The following is a 19761-nucleotide window of genomic DNA, read 5'->3' as shown; positions in this document are numbered from 1 at the left end:
CACATGTATCCCTGCTCTTTGATGAGGGCTATCTTGTGATAGACACAAACAGATCATCTCTGTTTTTAGGACGTCAAGTGAGGGACTGCTGTTTCCCTCATGATTTCAGACTCCAGTGCTCCTCTTCTTCTCTTCTTCTTTTTCTTCATGTGTCTGTGAACTTGTGCCAGGCCATGTGAAGATCACACTGGAGTGAAAGGGTGGGATAGGGATTTTTTTTTTTTTTTTATGAAAAGCTATTGAGGTCAGGGAATGGGGAAAGTAGAGCAAAACCATGGTGATTACTTCTTGAAAATCCAAGACATCTTTTGGGATAGAGCTATGCATTTTTTAAAACGAAAAACCATGTGCTAAAAACAACAGCAAAAGCAGTTGAAGTGGGCTGTGAAGATTTGAAGTTATAAATTGTTTCGTTGCCTTAGGGGAACAAATGGTTCACAGGTTCACCAAAAAAAAAAAATCTTCATAAGAATATAAAAGCGCTACTGTTAATGTTTATAATGTGGTTTTAACCATATCAGTGACACTAGACTACGGTTTATTAAGTATGAGAGTGACTTTGCCAGTTTTATAAGCTGAAATATCTCAACAACTACACTGTTGTGTGATTTGGTAGAGGCACTCTTCCTTTGAATCCTTCCAACTTTCATTATGCCTGGATTTGATTCAGACAATACTATCCCCCAGAGGAGAAATCCTAATGACACCTGTGTAATCTTTTAAATGTCTCTGACTGTTGGGTAGATTGTCACAAAATCTGCTGCAAACATGCACAGTGAATTTGGCAGCTCTCTAATTTTTCATCAGCACCATCTTCAAATCAACTTGTAAAAAACCTGTGGCATTCGCATCAGCTCAGCCAGACTTTTTTGGGGGGTAATTAGCAAACGTTAGCACACCCATAACTAAACTGATATGGTGAACTGAGTAAACATTAACTGATTTATGAATGCAACAAAACACACTTTAAATAACTTCAATGACACTGTTTATTTATCACCACTTGGTCTGTGTATGTATATGTGTGTGCAATTCTTTGCGCCTCACCATCTTTGATGTTCATATGTACTGTATTTGTGTATGCCTTCCCTGTATGATTGCAAAACCCTTCAATATCTTGCAGTGATAGCCCTCTGTCCTGTACATGATCAAATGTTCTGTTAGTAAAAATACACAACAGGCCAAAACAACTCAACTGGTTCTTTGCTACACACAGCAAGGCCCAGCACCTGTAAGTAGTGAAAAGTAACAATCAAATAAGATCAACTTAATTCTTGGTTCATGTGAAGGGGTTTTCTGAAGCACTCTCCCTTCACTTTAATCATCTTGATTTTGTAGCACTTGGTTTTATTAGATTGAATGACGATATGAGGTGTAGAAACTAACCAATGGTTACACAGTTTTCAGAAAAAAGTATATTGTATGCGTATATATATATATAGTTATATATATAGATTTATATTCATTTATAAGCTTTTAAAATAGCACAGTAAACACTTTGCACACATGATAAAAACCACTGAATGTGTCTGATTGTTTATGTATAGGCCAATGGCATCAAGGGAACCACACCCTCATCAAAGGAAATTTCACTTTCTCTGCAGTCAGTCAGCTCAGGAAGGAACATCAGAACTGTTACTACTTCAGAAATGAGAACATTCATTTGTGTGTGTATGTGTGTGCGTGTGTGCGTGTGTGTACGTGTGTGTGGTTTTTTTTATATAGATAAACTGAACATGAGGCTAATGAGCTTCTTTTTCTATGCAGTGCTTTTGTTCAGAGCTCCTTCCTGAAGTGGCTTATCTGGAAAGATGATTGAACTCAGCGCTAGACCACATGTTCCTGTCTGTAATTGCAAGTTGGAATATTTTAGAGTTTGCACACTTTAACCACACAGAAAGAACAACAGAAACAAAAAAGAGAAGTTATATAAAGACAGTCAAGTCAAAAACCAGAGATACAGAATTTATAATACTTCACATTTTCTCTGCTTGCCCCTCTTTACCATGATTTTTTTTCATACCTGTACAACATCTGCTCTCTCTCTCTCTCTCCTCTAATTGTCTCTCACTTTCACTCTGGCAGTTTGTCTCCTTCCCGCAACACAGTCTCTGTACAGCTGGCTTAGTGGTGACCATAGAAATAGCTAAAGGGTTCCGTGTGACGTTGGTTGAAGTTTGTACAGAAACATTTGTTTTTTTTTTCTTTTGTTTTTTTTTTCTTTATGTAAACAGGCACACACAAATTTCTAGAGGCTAACTCTTCAGTCAACAAAAACACCTTCTTGACTTAACCGTTCCCTCATCATCACACATGATTTGTATTCCTCCGTTTGTTTCAGTTCCTTTCCTCTGTCTGCTGATGACATTGTAATTTTCACATGGTCAAGAGTTTCGGCCCCGGTCTCAGTCCTGCTGAGAGAAATAAGGCCTTGGATTGCTCTTTTGATATCTAGAGGTTTACAGCTACTCAGTTTTTATTTCTCCTTTCCTCCCTCAGCAGACACAGCCAAGGCTTCGTTACAGTTCGCCACCCAAGATAATGAAGTTTAACCAAGGTTGCTGTTGTCCAGGTTGCCGTTTGTTTAGTTTTATTTCGCTGTCTCCAGCATCAGTGTTGGTGGTCTAGTAAAGGAATTCACGCTGTCTCCGACAGATCCACATGGAATGAGCTAGCAAATCCTTTTGCGGGCTGAAAAGACAGAGAACACACTCGTTAAGACAAATGACACCCTTTCCCTCGAGGCTTTTTAGTGACACAGGCGGCTCGAAATACTATCTCTTGAAGGATACGTGCCACAAAGGACTCTCTGTGAAGTTATTTATACACCCTAGAGGCTGGTTCTCACAGCATAATTGTAAAACTAATTTGGGAATTGGGTAAAAACATGTCTATCAGTGAAGATAAATGCTCCAAAATTTGGTGGCTACATGATGCATGCGTAGAAAATACACAGAGCACTAATTGATTCATTAATTATCTATAAATGGATCATTAAACATTTATAAATACTTTATCAAGACAACCCTGGTGATCAGAGTATTGCCATAGCAGCATAAGATGCTATTTTTAAAAAGTAGAATATATTGCCTATTGTTTAATAAAGTCTCAGCTTCTGGGACTATTCTGATAGCCTATTTTCTTACAGAATGATGAACAGCAAAACCTTTGCTGTGGCACAGCAGGTCCATTTATTTCAACTGATAAGAAAAAATGGAGGTAACATCAAAAAAGTAAATTGAAATAAAATAAAGTTGTGAGTTTTGGACTGAGCGAATATGGAGCACATTTATCCTAACCCTGCAAGGCAGACGAGATGAGCAGACGCACAGGCAGCTATATTTGGAGCAAAACAAGCTCTAGCACCTAAAGGCTAAATACCAATTATTTTTCACACAGACCTGATGTGCAAGAAGAAGATTGCTTGCCTCTGTTAAGTCACAAACAAGAAAAAAGCAGGTTATGGTGCTCATCGTTTACCTGAGAGACAGCCCACAGTCAGCATGCAGTATCATGGAGGGTGGTGGTTAACATGATGGTGACTTGACTGGAAATGACTTCTCTACTGAATGTGTATATCAAATCCATTCTCTACTCTTAGAGCTAATAGAATATTCATGTAATGTGGGAGCCTGGAAAGCAATTGAAGGTGCTAAGAAGTGTCCAGCCATCCTTTTTTTCCCCTTGCTTTCCTTAGAAATGCAAGCTGGAAACTGAAGTCTCAATTTTAGTGGTTCAGTGATTATCAATATGTTTCTTTTGCCAAATTAAACTTACTTTATACTGCAATAGTTTCCTGCCTTCTTGCAGAAAACTTGTGTACGTGACATTGCCAACTGAAATATTTTGACCTCATTGTTGACAGCCCATCTCACCCACTCTTATTTATGTCATGTATTGATCCACAAGCAAGCAAGTATAGATACTCAACAGTTCCTTTGTAGAACAAAATGGACTTCAGTCCTTGTGAAGAAGAAGCAGCAGCGTGGGTTGTGTTTCACCTTTTGAGCTATTCAGTAAGGAAGTCATCATGCTCGAGCAAAACCAATGTTGAGCAAATGGAAAAAGATGTCCTCTAGATCATGAGATGATCTGTCTTTTGTTTTCTCTTTGCATGCTCCAATCACACAATGTAGATATGTGGAAACATGACGTGTGCTTGTTTTGACAACCTTTACTTATATGAGCATCAGATAAAAAGGATTTTGAGGGGAGAATTTGGAAAAAAGGAAAAAGAAAGGGGCAACAGCAAATTAACACAAGTCCAATTCATTTTTTTATTATTATTTTAGAAAAAGTCACATAATTACAAGCAGCATTTAGGGTTAGGGTGAGGTTGATTAAAAATTTAAGTGTCTTTTGGAGAAGGACAGTTAGAAATAGTTTACATTTTACAATTGATAAAATTAATGATAATTTACAAAAAAAAAAAAAAAATCAAAAAACTTAACAGAACGATATAACAAAAGATAAAGCCGTAATTTTAAACTCCTTAATAAAAGAAGAAATAAAAGTTGATGAACATCATTAAAAAAGTCCAGATCAGAATCAAGAGGCAGATTCATTGTCCCCTCCTTTAGTATCTGTACTGGACCAGACCAAAGTCATAGGGTCCCAGGGACCTTTCATACTGATACTCACAGAGAAAGGTGGGTTTGTATGGTAGGGTCCCCCTATCATACTCTTTCCTCTCTAGCGTGCTGGAGCTGTACTGCTGTTGCTGCTGATGGAGATGATGGTGAAGGCTGTGGTGTGACTGTGACCTTTGGCCGTCCTTGCCAAAGGTGGAGAATGACCTATCGTTGGACGAGGCAGTGGACGAGGTCATGGTGAGTTGGTCGGAGAGGTTGACAGAGGAGGGTACCTCAGTGTCGGGCAGTGTGGCATCCATGCCGGGGACGTGCAGATTGCTACGGTAGTCCGGCCCCTGACGCCCATCTGATGGCACAAAGGATGGCATCCAGCAGCGGTCAGAGTGACCCAGGGCCTTGCACTCTTCTGTACAGTTGGAGAACAGGTCAGTGCCTATAGAGAGTATTCAGAGAGAGGATGCGAAGTGCAAATGAAGAAAGCACAAATGGAAAAGCCAGAAATGTTGATGGAGGACAATAAGTAAGAAAAAGGGAATGGGGTCATGATAAAAGAAGCAGTACAAATATTTGGAGTGGAAAGGGGAGATGGAGGGAGAGATGAGTGAAAGAAGAAGAGAGAACGAAAGTTAGCAATCATTTGCCAATGTCGCAAGCAGAAAAAGTGCTGCAAAAGCTATTCATCAAAGAGACAAGGCCAACATTGATGAAGCGAATTGTTTGTTTTCTTCCTCACCCCATTCATTCCGAATGAAATGTGCAATCAAAGTGATGTGGTGTTGAGAAAACATTTCAACCCCCCCCACCCCCCCGACATCAACATCTTCAGTCTCACAATTGATTTTGAAACACCAGGAGACAAAATGCAAATCTATATTCCTTCGTCTGTACACAAAAAACGATAATTATGTTAAGAAATGTGCCACAAAACCAACAAAATAGTCACTGGCTACATAACCACACTCTAATGTCAATCATCCCTATACCAACCGACAAAGTGTGTAATTGGCACACAGCTTCTGCCAAAAACAAAAGACCATATAAAAAAGATCAAATCAACATCTGAAATGATATAATAGAATGTCAAACACACTCACGCATAAACACCAAGCATGAAGGAAGTACCAGTTGTGTTAATTAAACTGTCTCTGTGTCAGAGTGTGTGTGTGTGCTCATGTGCATAGTGGATTGTAGTTTTCCTGGCTCTCCAGTGAAATCTGGATGGTTTAGGAAAGCCTTCAAATGACGCGATCAAAGCAGGAGATGATCGGTTTTGGGTGAGAAGAGGAAAGAGATCTGTTTCATAAGGAAAGGGAAAAAAAAAGAGCAAGGGAAAGAAAGTGGGCGATAATTCCCTGTGGCTGAGTGGGTTTCAGATCTATTCTACTGATCCATTCAACTGATAGTGTCTCTATTGCTCCATTACTAACACTACACATGTACACACACAAACAAAATAATGTTAGAGAAAAAGCAGAGAAGCTAGACTCTTTTCATATTTTTTGAGAGGCTAGGGGTGTGTGGGAGAGTCTGTATAGTCAGTAGTGATCAGTGCAGCCATGTCAACGAATAAATGTGTTAATATTATCTGCCATCTACAGAGCATGTTTTTTTCTGCCATTTCCACAACCTGTCATGGATTACAGATCATTTCAACCTATACATTCTTTTCTAAAAGACGAGAACTGAGTACAGAAGAAAGTATCCATAAAGTTCATATTGTTAGTTACGTTTTGTTTGTTCTGTCTGGTAGATTGCAACTGCTCTGCTGTTTGTTATATTTCAGTATCATGACAATTTATAAATAAATGAATAAATAAACAAAATGAAGTTGCCCTGTTTCCATGTGTTCAATATAATGATCTGAGCAATCATCAGCAACAAAAGGTACAACCCGCACTTTCTGAACTTATTTTGGTGACCTCGCAGGCTATATGCATACTTGCAGATGTTAGTCAAGGCAAAAAAAGCACTTGTACCTCCTTCTCATGTTTATCAAATTAAAATAAATTAATTGTAGTTCTAGTTAATGTTCTTCTGAACAATGCTAGACTAAATCTTAAGTGCACAAATAATGCAATAAAGCTGATTCCCTTGTTGTGGAGACAGAATACAGTATCTTTCATCATCTTAGGCTTAATGCATTAATAATAAAGCTGAGATTTAGGTAGGATTTTTTTGTCTGTCATTTTTATGTTAAGTGGGATAACTGGTTTCACTGTTTATGGATGCATTTATTTATTTATGTATTTATTTATTGAACTGCAACTAAGGTAATCCTTGAAAATACTGAAGACTGGGAAAAAGGCTAAAAAATGATGAGATGAGAACAGCCAGTAAACGGTTACGTATTTCGAAATAACCTTAAAATTAATTAAATCTAATTCGATGCAAATTATTAAACATACAACAAAAACATTATTGTAGTTTTGACTCTGTTGTGTTATACATCGCCAGTTATTTTAATAGTAAATATTGACCACTGCACATGTAAATAACACAGCAATATCAGTCTTTATATTGTCAGAACTACCACTACAACAGATCCCATTTCCTTCTATTTGTGCGCGTCGTGTGAATCTAATCTTGCTAATTCATGCCTCATGGGGAGCGAGAGAGGCACAAGACTGTGCAGTGACCAGAGAGCTAGAGACAACAAGGGCCAAACAGACTGGGGGGAGTCACAGATTTCAGAAACAGAGACAGCAGGCGGGCGAAACGGCAAGACTGCAGGAACCATAAGGAACGAGAGGGGAAACCTGGGCAATCACAGATGGAAAGAGCAATGGCCAGAAAAGACAAGGGAGACCCAAACCTTACAGATGGAGATGGGAAAAGGGCTAGAGAGAGGTGGGCTGAGTTGGAGGCTGGCTTTGATTTACCAGAAACAGCGTTACAAATGTCCAATTAAACATTAGTTTTTATGTGCTTCAACCCTATTTCACAAATATTTTTTAAACATTCATTCAGATGCCACTTTTCTAATTCTAATTATTCAAGGCTGTGTGGAGCAGCTGCCTTATCCGAGTTTAAATAGTTTAAAAATAGATATGTGTTAGAGCTGACAAGTTCTTTGTTTAGTATTTTACCTTACATATTTTGTTTGGTTACGAAAGATTTAAAGTCATGAGATATGTTTTTAGTTTGTATACACTGTCTGGTTTGATTGCCCCATGAGTAAGCACAAGTCACAGGTTTTTGCTGCCAAAGGGTGCATTTGTTTTTTATCATAGAAGGGATGTGGCTCAGTGGCAGCACAAACCGATCCGATGGAGAAGAAAATGAAAAATCTCTCAATTCCATCAGGACTAGTCCAGGAAAAGCTGCTCCAGGAGATATTTGTAATGCTGATTCCATTTTTGAGTGGCGTTTACTTCAATTTACCCTCCAATTCACCCCAAGAACTAATGTATATTTATGGTGTCTTTAAAGGCTGGGTGCATATAAATTATGGTATTTCTGTTAATTCCCACTTTTATATTTGCCCTTTAACCTTTTAATGGACTATTCAGAAATGTCTCTTCTCACACGTGAAGGGAGTTGACCTCAGGCCACTTTCTGTCATTTCTGAGGTATTGTGTGGATAAAGAAATTGGGTGTCATAATGCATACACATTCTTAAATGTATAAACAAACGAGCAGGAAGACTGAAGCACAGGTGCGTAAACCAGACATATATTTGGCAGAAACCACATGGTACCCACACCTGCATACCAATAAAAAGTTAATACTGAAGGATTATAAGAGAAAAGGTTTGTTTGTTCCGTATTTCTCATTTCTCAGTTCGCATTGTACTCTGGAGAGGATGTAAAAATATAGTCTGCTCTGCACTGTTTACCATATATCAGGCTGAAAGTCGTGTTACAGCTTCCGAAATGCTCAGTGATTTTTTTGCCTGCCAACTCACTCTTGAAAAACTGACAACGTGAACATATATGTTTGCAAACACACATACATGCTTGAAATACTCCATTAATACAGAGATATGTAAATTTACACGAGCAAACAGACAGGGCATGCATACATGACACCAAGTAGCTGTTGATCCCCGTGAAGCACCTTTTCCTCCTCAGGCAGGAAGAAAAACAACAACCAAAACAGTGACTGGCAATGACAGGCCCTGCCAGCAGCCCTATCTCTCATTGTGACCTCATCAGGCAGGAAGAACACACATACGCACTCTCACATGCGCATGCAGGAGACAATGTAAACGATGCTACACAATAAAAACCTGATCTACTTGCTAATAAGCAATCAGCACTTCTGTTCTTTTTTCTTTTCCTTTTTTCCCCCCATTACAACTCTGCATGTTTCTGAAATCCCTCGTTGGTGTGATTTGACTAATTGCGCTGTCTGACATACATCCAGCAACAGCGAGCAGGGAAATGAAGGAAAACAATTTCTCAGGAAAACACGAGCCTCTAGTTTGAATTCATTTTGTGGGTTTACACTTAGATTTGCAGTCTCTCATTCTCTATTAGTCCCTATGAGTTTCTTTCCTTTCGTCCTCTGTCTCTCATTATTTTCTGTCACATGTAATTCTCCTTCTTTCCTCTCCTTGCCTGTTGCTTTTTCTTTCCTTATTTTGTTTTCTCCACCCTTAAAAAAAGAGCACTCCTGTTCCCCCAGGTGGAGGGTGTCTTCTATCCATACCTCTGTTTTTCATCTTGTCCTCCACTGCTCCAGAGAGAATACAGACACAAAACATCAATATTTGGACAGCAGCAGCGTACGGCAGGGGAGTAGCAGAGCTTCCTTACATGAGTTGGCCAGAGAGGCTGTGATGAGTAAACCAGAGACCTCCCAGGGCCAAAACAGAACAAGATGGCTCTCACAATTCTAGACGTAATGACAGACAGAAAAGAATGTTCCTAGCTACCATTTTCAATGTTTGTTAGGCAGCAACTATGCTGGGATGGAGAGCCAAGATGGCCCCTCCTGTAACAGTCACTGCTTGATTAAGTGCAAAGGGACAGTTTGTATGATTTGGACCTTTGTTGAATGCCAAGAATTACAGTGTACAGTTCTTTGACAATAGAACTTCTGACAGCATCGTTCTACAAAATTCTGATTTATTACTACTTAGCTTTTCTTTTCTTATTTCTGGCCTTCAGATGTTATTATAAAATTGCACTCAGAGACTATTGTTTCTAACATTTTACCTAATCTATGTATTGTGACGTCCTACTCTTTTTTTAATAGGTTTATTCAGGCAAGCTAGACCAGATGTTCAGTGACATTCATTTTCTGGAGAGAAAATGGCCAAAGCATGTTTATGACTCCCCCAGAGTTTGCAAATAGTCTTACGGCCTTACCTTTTACTTTGAAATTTTCAAGGCCTCATGTGAGGAAAAAAGAATACAATACTCTTTCACTTTTGATCTTGAGTTTTTAACAGATTCAAGGTATGTCCATGTACAGGCACTACAGCCATACTTGTGTCCTCTTTTTTCAATCACTTCAGGGTTAAAAACACATTCAGTTTATTCAAAAGCCATACCCTATTTATACTGAAGAGGGTATTCATCAAGGTGCTAAAGTTGTTTGAGTGTATTAGTAATCACTGCAGGACATGTTCCTATTGTGCTTTCTGTTTCACACAGAGAATCCTCTTCCATCTACCTTAGCCATGTTACAAAGAGGTCATTCAAAATGGAAACTGTTTAAGTGCTTCCTCAGAGATAAGAAAGACATCTTGCAGGAATCTGAGCAATCTCGTCAATTAGTTAATCAAACTGATTGCCAGAATTCTCTTTTATCTTTCTCTGCTCTGATTTGTATTGACTATTTTTGAATTCAACAAATGAGTCGTGTTAATAGAAGAGATGCCATGACCGCCTATTTCAGGTAGAATGCAAAGTAATTTTTTAATGAGAAAATGTTTATTTTTTTTATTCTGTTTCCTGCAGAAGATTTTGCAGCGAGCTCTTTTCAAATTCTTCCAATTCAAAGGCAATAAGTGTGGATCTACACAATGATTTCACCAAACTTCCATCATGCCATCTTCGTTCAGAGGTTGCACATTTAAGAAAGTGTTCTGCTGTCATTGTTTCTTGTTAAAAGAGCCGTTCCTTAAGAACAGTGATTTTAAGCACAAAATTGCTAAACATTTGCTGATTCCAGTCTTGTTGCTTGTTTTATTCGATAGTAAACTACATATCCTTTGGACTGGTGGTCAAGACAAACAAGCAATTTTGTAACAACGTTTTTAGGCATTAAACCATTTAGAGCTTTGAAATGATTTCAGTCAGAAATTAAACTAAATAAATGATGAAAAACATGATGCACAGCCAACTGATGACACAATAATTGTTAGTTGCAGCCTTTGTCTGGTGTTACTATTTTAACTACGGACTTGAAAAGGTTTTCATGAGTGAAAGCTTTTCGGTTATGACTGTTTGCCTTTTGTTTGTCATTTTCACCTAAGCAAAGGAAATGTCTTCCGAATGCATTTGTGTATTTTCTTCCCCTCGACTCCTTTTCGTTCGAGTTTCCTTTATGCAAGCCTTTAAACGAAAACTTGAGATGTTCTCTTAATCATCTCACAGATTGCATTTGTTTGTTTATGACATTCTTTTGGCATAAATCTATATTTCTATACAAACCAGTTGCCCTTTAGTGTCTGGGACAATGAGAGAAGGTGGTATCAAAACACTGTGTGCTAAATTCCTCTGACAGCTTACTGACATGGGAAACTGCAACACTGTGGCCGCCACTAATTCATAATCAGCCATCTAATACACCGTTGCCACAGTGATTTAATTGTCTCATTTGTCACGGCTGTTGTTCTCACCATAACAAACGTCATGATAATGATCATTTCCAGTCTCCCACCCGTCACGCAGTCTTCCACAGCTGATCGAATGTTTCTGTGAAGCCAATTTTTTTTTCTTGATGAATATTTTATCCTCTCTTAAGTGTCACCCTTTTTTCTTACGTTCACTCACTCCTGTTGTCACCTCCAATTTAGATGATGGGAGAGCAGTGTATAATTTGGGAAAAAGAAGTCTTGGGCTATAAAAGGTGTGGCAGTCAGTCAATAGTGCTTCAGCTGTTGATGAACCAGTGCCTCACTGCAGACACGCTGCTTTGAGAAAAAGCCATTTGCCCACTTTTTAAAGGTATCTGGTGGCTCACAGGCAGTGTCCCTTTGATTTAAAACCACGTCAGGAGACTTATTTTCTAAAGTGTCAGCCGAGCGGCCGAGCGGAAAGCTAAGGCAGGTGTAGTTGATGATATGCCAACTGGAAATGGTTTTCCCTTGATTTGAAATATTCTGAGGTGCACAAAAAAGGAGAGTGTGCTGTGCGGTCCCATGAGGAAACCTTGCCTCTAACCCTCCTTTGATAATTGCTATGCAAAGGATCTAGAAATGAATTACTGATCAGCCGAGTGTTGCAGAGAGCCAACGTGTGGGGGAGACAGAATGAAGGATGAGACCCTGCCACAAACCCAAGAAAAGAATATGTGTGTGTCAGGCAAACGCATGCACACACAGAACGCAAGCATATGAAGTGTTATCTAGGCATAGTCATGTCAAACACACACACATATATGTGTGTGTGTGTGTGTGTGTGTGTGTGTGTGTGTGTGTGTGTGTGTGTGTGTGTGTTCACAGCCAAACATATGGTTGTGAACACAGGTTCTCAAGAAACACATAAAAGTACATCAGGTCAGTACAAAGTCATCATGGCTCAGGCTTTGGCAGTCTGGCTTTCTACTCGCACTAAACACAAAACTCATACAGGAAACAGCACATAATAACACAACTAAACTTACAGAAGCTCGCAATCCACATAAGACAACCAACAGCATTCCTGTCCCTGTATATTATTAAGTAACACAGAGAAAAACAGAGACACAAATGAGCAGTATGTACACCTATATAGAGAAAATATATATATATGGCAAAGTGCCAACTGCTTTCCTCTTAAACTGAATCTCATTTAAGCTTCACACAGCACCATCTCAAAGGAGAAAGCCGTTTCAATACAGACATCATCATTGAGCCTTGTGTTCTACACAGCACACACACAAGCAGATTCAATACAGGTATCATGTATACACCTACATATTAAATCAGACAATGGTATACCTTTACACCTACACAGACACACACTCCATCTGGTTTTGTTTACAGAAGTCTGAGAAACTCAAGTGTCCCTCTTTCCAAAATACCAGTCGTGTGATATTACCTCCCATGGAGTGTTAAGCTGTTCCCTTCTAAATCCAACATGCGGACCAAATGTTGGTTTCCTGGTATGAAATACAGAGTACAGCACCAACTGTGTACACTCCCAGACCAGTGCCAAATGAGGTTTCTAGGAGCCAAATAAAGCTGAAGAAACATGTTACCGATTCAAAAATGTAGGTCTGTAACTATACTAGCAAATCGTCACAAAGGAATTCAAGACAATTTTCCACATAAAATAAGTGATAAAGTACAGTCTCAGACTTGTCCAGGATCATGTTAGGACTTATTCCTTTCTGATATCTTGAGACATATATCACATACTTATACATCCAATGTTCCTTGTTGTCTTTTTTTTTTTTTTTTTTAAATCTGATCTGCTGGTTAACATTGGGCAAAATGCTTGAATAACAGCCAAATGCTACATGCATTCCAACAAGAGGTGTATGTTTAAACAAACCCATTAATCGTTTCACAAGGGTTTTTTCTGATAAAAAAAATGAGAGAGTTTTGGATTTCTTCCAATTCTGTATTTCAGTCTTGCACAGTTTGACCTTCCCAGCCTGTTTCATGAGCGAGGGCAGAGAGTGACACTGCCACTGCTGCATACTGGCTCTCTATTTTGGCTTCGTTCATTAATAATGTCAAACACAGGAGAGCCTAATGAGGGACCATTCACTATCCTACAACACCTATCTGATCTTTTCTATTTGTATTCTCAGCATTGATATGATATTTGGCTGGCTCCCGTCTAGACAGGGGTCTTACACGCGTCGTGTGGAACAATCCCTCAGAAGGAAAGGGCAGTTCAATATGAAATGAGATTTTGTATTGCTCCACTTTTTGCCTGACTCCACTTTGATCAATAAACAGGTAAAAACCTAATAGAATTTTAGATAGAACAAGGCTAGCCTTATGATAAGACCCAAAGACATGTCTAAAGAAATCTGCATTGTTTTAAAGTGTAAAAGAGAAATGAGTGAGTAAACAGACCTGAAGTGTGAGTGTAGGTGGGGAAATGTTACCTAATCCTGATATTTTACCTTTATTTTAGCTGTAAAAGCTACCAAAAAAAAAATGCAAAAGGTACTAATATTTTTTGATAAGCAGAATCTATACATCAAAGGTACAACAACACCCCAAGTGTAATGCTGATTGAAATGCTTCTCATTATATCAATTTAGCTTTAATGCCTTTCATTTCACTTCAGTGAGGATATTGATTTGTGCCACCAAAGCACTATAGGCCTCACACTGCCTTAGTGCCATTTGCTGTCCTTTCAGCACCACTTCATGCTGAAACAGCAGCAGACTTAAAACGAGAGAAGTCGGAATGCAAGGAACGAAGAAAGAGAAGAGATTTCCCCCCAAATTTCCCTCCTTTTCACCCGGCCGTGAAATGTAATCAACACCTCTGGGGCCCAGTTCGTGCCAGCAAGCAACCTCGGAGTCTAGGCCTTCACACTCTCTCAAATTAAGGAAATTAAAAGTCACCGGTCCGCACCAACAATTCAGCTTTATCCCATTCACAATAACAAACACACACTATTGAAACAGATCAGGGTAGGGTGTGTGAGGGCTAATATGTTGGTGTAATTATGTGGGGTAACTCACCGGCTGAATGACCCCGGTTTGTGGCATCGTGGTCACTGTCACCCTGTTCGCTGTCACCGTGACCACTGTCTTTGGAGCTAACAATATCTGCTTCTTGAAATGCCGAACTAAAAGAGGCAGTGGGGAGGGCAGAGAGTTGAGGTATGAAAATAGTAATAGGGCAGAAGCAGAGAGGTTGAGACAGGGAAGCAGGAGACGAAGAGAGAAGCCAGGATTAAAAGGGAAAGGAGAAGGAGTGGGAGAGTCAGAAATCAACACCACATTAATATAGTCACGGTGGCCATCAAGAGTCTAAATTGGATGTTACACATGGCATGTAATGAAATCCAGCATTACAGCTTTAATAGACGCTACTCCGTCAGTTATGGGACTGATGCCAAATTGAAGATGAGTGTTATGGATACACTGGGAACAGTGTAGCCTCTCAAAGCCACAATTAAGGATGCAGAATATATGGGATTCACACTGATGGTTGTAATATTCATTTTTATAGACATATGAATAGGTTGTGGCTCCATGAGGCATATTGAATGTTACAGGTCTTCTGATGGTGGATTGTGTGTGGCTCTTTAGGCTCTGTGATTTGGAGATGTTTCAGTGTCTGTGCATGTGTCGCTAAATGTGTGCTTTTCACTACCTGTTGACACGTCTGGGTCTGTCCACAAGATAGCCGAGTTCTGCTCGTTGGTGTTTTGTCTAGAAAACCCACAGACAACATTGGTCACATGTGATGCCAAATAAACAGAGGAGAGAGACATGTGTTTCAAAATAAGAGAAGCATTTAAAAACATGTATGGATACACTTGATGTCAACGTGTAACTGTGTAGAATAAGTTGTGGCTATGTGAGGCGGGGTACCGACGGTGCGCGCATCCACTTGGTGAGTGAGTGGGCGAGAGGAGACGAGTGTAGGGGAGAGTAGGTTAGGGAGGCGATTGAATGCGTAAATGATTGAGCTGCGCGATGCTGAAACTGAACAACCTTTGTTCACCGTGCTGCCGTGCTGGGTTGTGCACGGAATACTTAACGCACAGAAAAGGCAAGGCTGTGACTGGCTGTCTGGCTCCAGTCCAGCCAAACCGCAATCAACAAAAAGCCCCAACTCCACAGCTCCGCTGGCAGAACGCACAGACTGAGCACATCAAGTATATTGAAGCCGCTGGTCTCATATCTTCTTATAGATTCTTATATTTGCCACGCAAACTTTATAACCTCCTGAGGACATGTGCAGTATTTTGTTTATTTATTTTTTAAAAGATCCACTGTTGGGGAAAGATTCTGGCGTTGCTAAACCAGCAGAACGAAACGCTCTCCGGGCGATTTTTTTTTGCACATTATAGTGCTTTATTGATTACATACTCCCTTCTGTGTAATTTAAAAAAAAAATACATTCGTTTGAATGACCAATATGAGTTCCACAACTCTCCAACGTGTAGCCTAAAATTCATTAATTATTAAAATACATTTGTAAAATTCACAAATTACACTGTTGGCCCTTAAGTGGGAACTGGTTAATATGTGCGTCAAATTAAATCGTTTTTACTGAATAAAGAATAAACATTAAATAAAACACGTTTTTCAACTTGGTGGTCTAAAGAAATTGGCAAGTAAAGAAAAATATCTGGCGCACTCAACTTCTTCGCACGACGTAAAGGGTGATCTGACAGCAATCTGTTGCCAAAAAAAAAAAAAAAAAAGGACTACCCGATTTAAAAACTGACATGTCCAGTCACCATTAAGCATGACAGCGGTTAAAGGCCACTAAGCACAACAGCCAATGGCACATTCCTTTATAAGTCTTTTGAGAGAGTTTGACATTAGAACAGCTTTTCATGCCTAAAAACTGGGTTAACTGTTGAAATTGGGGTTTTGTGCTCTTTTGATGCAGCTCAAAATGTAGCCCAGAGAGACTACTAATGCTGATTCAGGCCTCTCTTACCTCATTAGACAGGATACTGCCATTAGATATGATGTCCGGCTGTTGGTCACTGTAACCAGTGACTATGGCGCCGCAGGGGTTGGTGTGATCTGTGTCAGTGCTGCGAGAGGGGCTGCATGGTTTCAGAAACATCAGATCCGTTTTGGCAGATTCCGGTGTCAGACACACCTGGTAGCAGTAGGAATTCTGGTTTTGGTGATGGTGGGAGCCGAACCCCCCTCCTACGCTGCCTACACCAGACTCCTCCACGGGCACCTGCCCCACGGGCCCGACTCCTGACGTTACATTGGTGCTCTGAACTAACATGATGTCGGATTTACTTAGCTTTTTCTGTTTACGGCCACGAGCCTGCCTGCTGCAGCACGAGCCACAGCACAGGCAGCAGTCACCAGCAAGCAGGCACGTGTATATGTTGAGCTTCTTGTCCTTTTGGCAGCGCACGGCCAGCACGATCATGGCCAGTAGGAAGATAAAAGAAACAGAGCCCAGGGCAATGATGAGAATTAGGGTGAGGTCAAGGGAGGTCTCTTTTGTCTTGGAAGCTGAGCCGCGATCGACACCGCGGCCTTCATTCACGCTGTCCACTAAAATTACACTCACACTGGCAGAGGAGGACAGAGGTGGCTGCCCGTGGTCCCTCACTTCGATCAGCAGGTCATAGTAGCCCTGGGGATCCCGTTTGGGAGATATCCTGCGGGCTGTTCGTAGTTCCCCTGTCCTCCAGTCCATGCGGAACATTCCCATCTCGTTGCCCCGTAGGATGCTATATGACAGGCGTGCGTTCTCTCCATCATCTGCATCCATGGCCACAATGCGCGTCACTAGATAGCCTGGTTCCGCAGAGCGTGGCAGGTGCTCTTTGGCTGTGCCGTTTTTGCCGATAGGGGCTATCACAGTAGGAGCGTTGTCATTTTGGTCAACTATGATCACATTTACAGTAGCGTTAGAGAAGAGCTCGGGAGCACCTGAGTCCTTAGCCTGGACCATGAAACTGAACTCCTTCAGCTGCTCGTAATCAAAAGAGCGTAGTGCGTAAAGGTAGCCAGTGTCCTGATTTATTGACACATACGTGTCCACGGACATGCCCTGTATGTCACACTCCAATATGGAGTAGGTAATAAGAGCATTTTGTCCTACATCGGGGTCCAAAGCGCTCACGGCGTGAATGAAAGCACCGGGCACGTTATTCTCAGTCACATATACATCATAAACAGCCTGCGTAAATCGGGGCGCGTTGTCATTCTCGTCGGAGACGTGCACTTTAATTGACTTGCTGGTAGCCAGGGAAGGCTGACCTTTGTCTTTAGCCACCACGGTTATGGTGTATGAATCTGTGTTCTCTCTGTCCAACGGTCCGTCTGTCACAATGGTGTAATAGTTTTTAAAGGAAGATTTCAGCTTAAAAGGAACATCCCCTAAAATTTCACAGCTCATTTGTCCATTCTCATCAGAATCCCTGTCCGAGACGCTAAAAAGTGCGATCACGGTACCCGGAGCGTCCTGCTCGCTCACAGATTCAGTCACAGTGCTGAAACCGATCTCTGGTGTGTTGTCGTTCACGTCCACGAGTTTGACAAGCACTTTGCAGTGCGCGGGGACCGCATTAGCTCCCAGATCTTTAGCCTGAACATAGATCTGGTGCGTGACACTCTCTTCATAGTCCACCTCACCCGCTACTTCTATCCTACCTGTTCTGGCATCAATGTTGAATAATTCCTTTATCCGCGGTGTGTTATGATTGCTGAAAGAATAAACGATCTCTCCGTTTTGTCCCTCATCAACATCAGTAGCATTGAGCTGAATCACGAGAGTGCCCACGGGTGAGTTTTCCCGCAGATTAACCGTGTACACGGACTGGTCAAACGTGGGCGCGTTGTCGTTAGAGTCCAGAACTTTAACGACCAAGAGAGCTGTCCCGGTCCGCTGCGGGATGCCCCCATCCACAGCCGTCAGCACATAGCGGTGCACTGCCTGCTGCTCTCTGTCCAGCGGTTTCTCCAATACCAGCTCCGCAAACTTGTTCCCGTCGCTCTGTGTTTGCACGTCAAGGTAAAAATAGTTGTTATTCGTTATGGCATATGTACTGAGCGCGTTTGTGCCAACGTCAGGGTCGAAGGCGTTCTCCACCGGGAAACGGGTCCCGGGAATAGCGCTTTCCGAGATTTCCACAGAAATGTCTGTTTCAGGAAATCTGGGTGGATTGTCGTTGATATCCATCACCTCAATCTCCACGCGAAAGAGCTCCAATGGATTTTCCAGAAACACCTCCAGGTGCAATAGGCACTGGGTGGTCTGCTTACAAATTTGTTCCCGGTCAATTTTTTCCTTCACCACGAGCGCACCGTTCTCTAAGTTCACCTCCAGATAAGGTGTCCGTGAACTAGGCACAGTCTGAAAGTGGCGAGCGGAAAGTTTGGTAATGTCCAGCCCCAAATCCTCTGCAATATTCCCAACCACAGAGCCCGGTTCCTGCTCCTCTGGCACCGTGTAGCGTAGCTGAGAGGCAGCTCCATCCAGAGTGGAGAGCAGGAATATTAACCAAATCATCTCCTCTGCCTCTGTCCAAGTGCACTTCAAAACGGAAAAAAATAAATGTTATTCCCTCTTCTCACAAGAAATGAGCATTTCCCATTTTCTCTGTCCGTAAAAGGGCAGTGAAATAAACAGCAACAAGGCTGCACGACTTTGAAATTCCTCTCCTCTGCCTCAGGTCAGTGGAACATTGTGTCGTTTCAGCTGTGAGAAGCACAGCCATTTGATCCGAGCTTCTCTGTTTTAATCAATTCAGCACCGGTCTGTGAGTTTTGGCGTCAGCGCAAACATTGCAGGCTGGAGCCAGGACGCATAGCCAACTCATAGCCTCTGCACAGAACAGACTGCCCCTTCTTCACAGAAAAAAAAGTCACAAAACAAAACAGGAAATTCCACACCAGCAGAGAAAGAAGGCAAAAAGTCCTATTTATGCACAACCGAAATCAGCAACAAATATAACTTCTAAAGAAAGCCTGGCGAATAACACGACTTTCTCCCTATCTTTCTCTATGAGGATGTAATCACTGCGCCTAAGCGCTCAAAGCGGATGATGTTCTCAGCTCGGCTTCTGTAAAGCAAGTGTGAGCAGCGAGGTTGGTTTTGCGCACAGCTCCTTTCCCCACCAGCCAATGATATTCTCAAACAGCGGGTGTAATGGCACCTGATTGGGGCTCCGCAACGCCAGCCAGAGAACACATCGGACCCTCATAACAAAACCAGTTAAGTGCCGCTGCGCTCCTCTCCTCTCCTCCCCTCTTTCCTCCAGGCCCAGCCTCAGTTGTAGCAGGGAAATTAAATGTTTTACACATCCAGTGAATTAAGAAAGTTGAATAATAGTGGGTGCTAGTTGGCGTTGGCGGGGCTGTGTAGATAAAACTGAAGCTTCCGTCGAAATAG

At 41.3% G+C, this 19761-nt stretch overlaps 1 protein-coding gene across 3 annotated transcripts; it reads right to left on the bottom strand.

Moving 5' to 3' along the window:
* Nucleotides 1–212: 212 nt before the first annotated feature.
* Nucleotides 213–19511, bottom strand: pcdh10a (protocadherin 10a). 3 transcript variants are annotated; one of them, XM_040004643.1, is made up of 6 exons: nucleotides 16333–19511; nucleotides 15031–15089; nucleotides 14394–14500; nucleotides 4865–5025; nucleotides 3402–3430; nucleotides 213–2691 (listed from the first exon to the last, which is right to left on the bottom strand). In XM_040004643.1, exons 1-6 carry the CDS (start codon nucleotides 18877–18879, stop codon nucleotides 2625–2627), a joined length of 2970 nt encoding a protein of 989 aa, XP_039860577.1. In that variant the 5' UTR covers nucleotides 18880–19511; the 3' UTR covers nucleotides 213–2624. The 3 variants fall into 3 exon arrangements, with proteins under 3 accessions (XP_039860577.1, XP_039860576.1, XP_039860578.1); XM_040004642.1 differs by lacking the exon at nucleotides 3402–3430 and having other exon boundaries at nucleotides 4642–5025; nucleotides 16333–19510; XM_040004644.1 differs by lacking the exon at nucleotides 3402–3430 and having other exon boundaries at nucleotides 16333–19510.
* Between the last annotated feature and the right edge of the window lie 250 nt (nucleotides 19512–19761).

The sequence above is a fragment of the Simochromis diagramma genome, unplaced genomic scaffold (genome assembly GCF_900408965.1).
Source record: "Simochromis diagramma unplaced genomic scaffold, fSimDia1.1 OVJJ01000487.1, whole genome shotgun sequence".
Classification (NCBI taxonomy): Eukaryota; Metazoa; Chordata; class Actinopteri; order Cichliformes; family Cichlidae; genus Simochromis; species Simochromis diagramma.
This window is presented reverse-complemented; position numbering and strand designations above follow the sequence as displayed.

What these genes read in the sequence shown, in the direction of transcription:
- pcdh10a (XM_040004642.1), bottom strand. Translation starts at nt 18,879, where the DNA reads ATGATTTGGTTAATATTCCTGCTCTCCACTCTGGATGGAGCTGCCTCT. An exon ending in AGACCCAGACGTGTCAACAG is followed by an intron (nt 14,501 to 15,030) that starts GTAGTGAAAAGC and finishes TGCCTCTTTTAG; the next exon opens with TTCGGCATTTCAAGAAGCAG. An exon ending in AAACCGGGGTCATTCAGCCG is followed by an intron (nt 5,026 to 14,393) that starts GTGAGTTACCCC and finishes TACTCTCTATAG; the next exon opens with GCACTGACCTGTTCTCCAAC.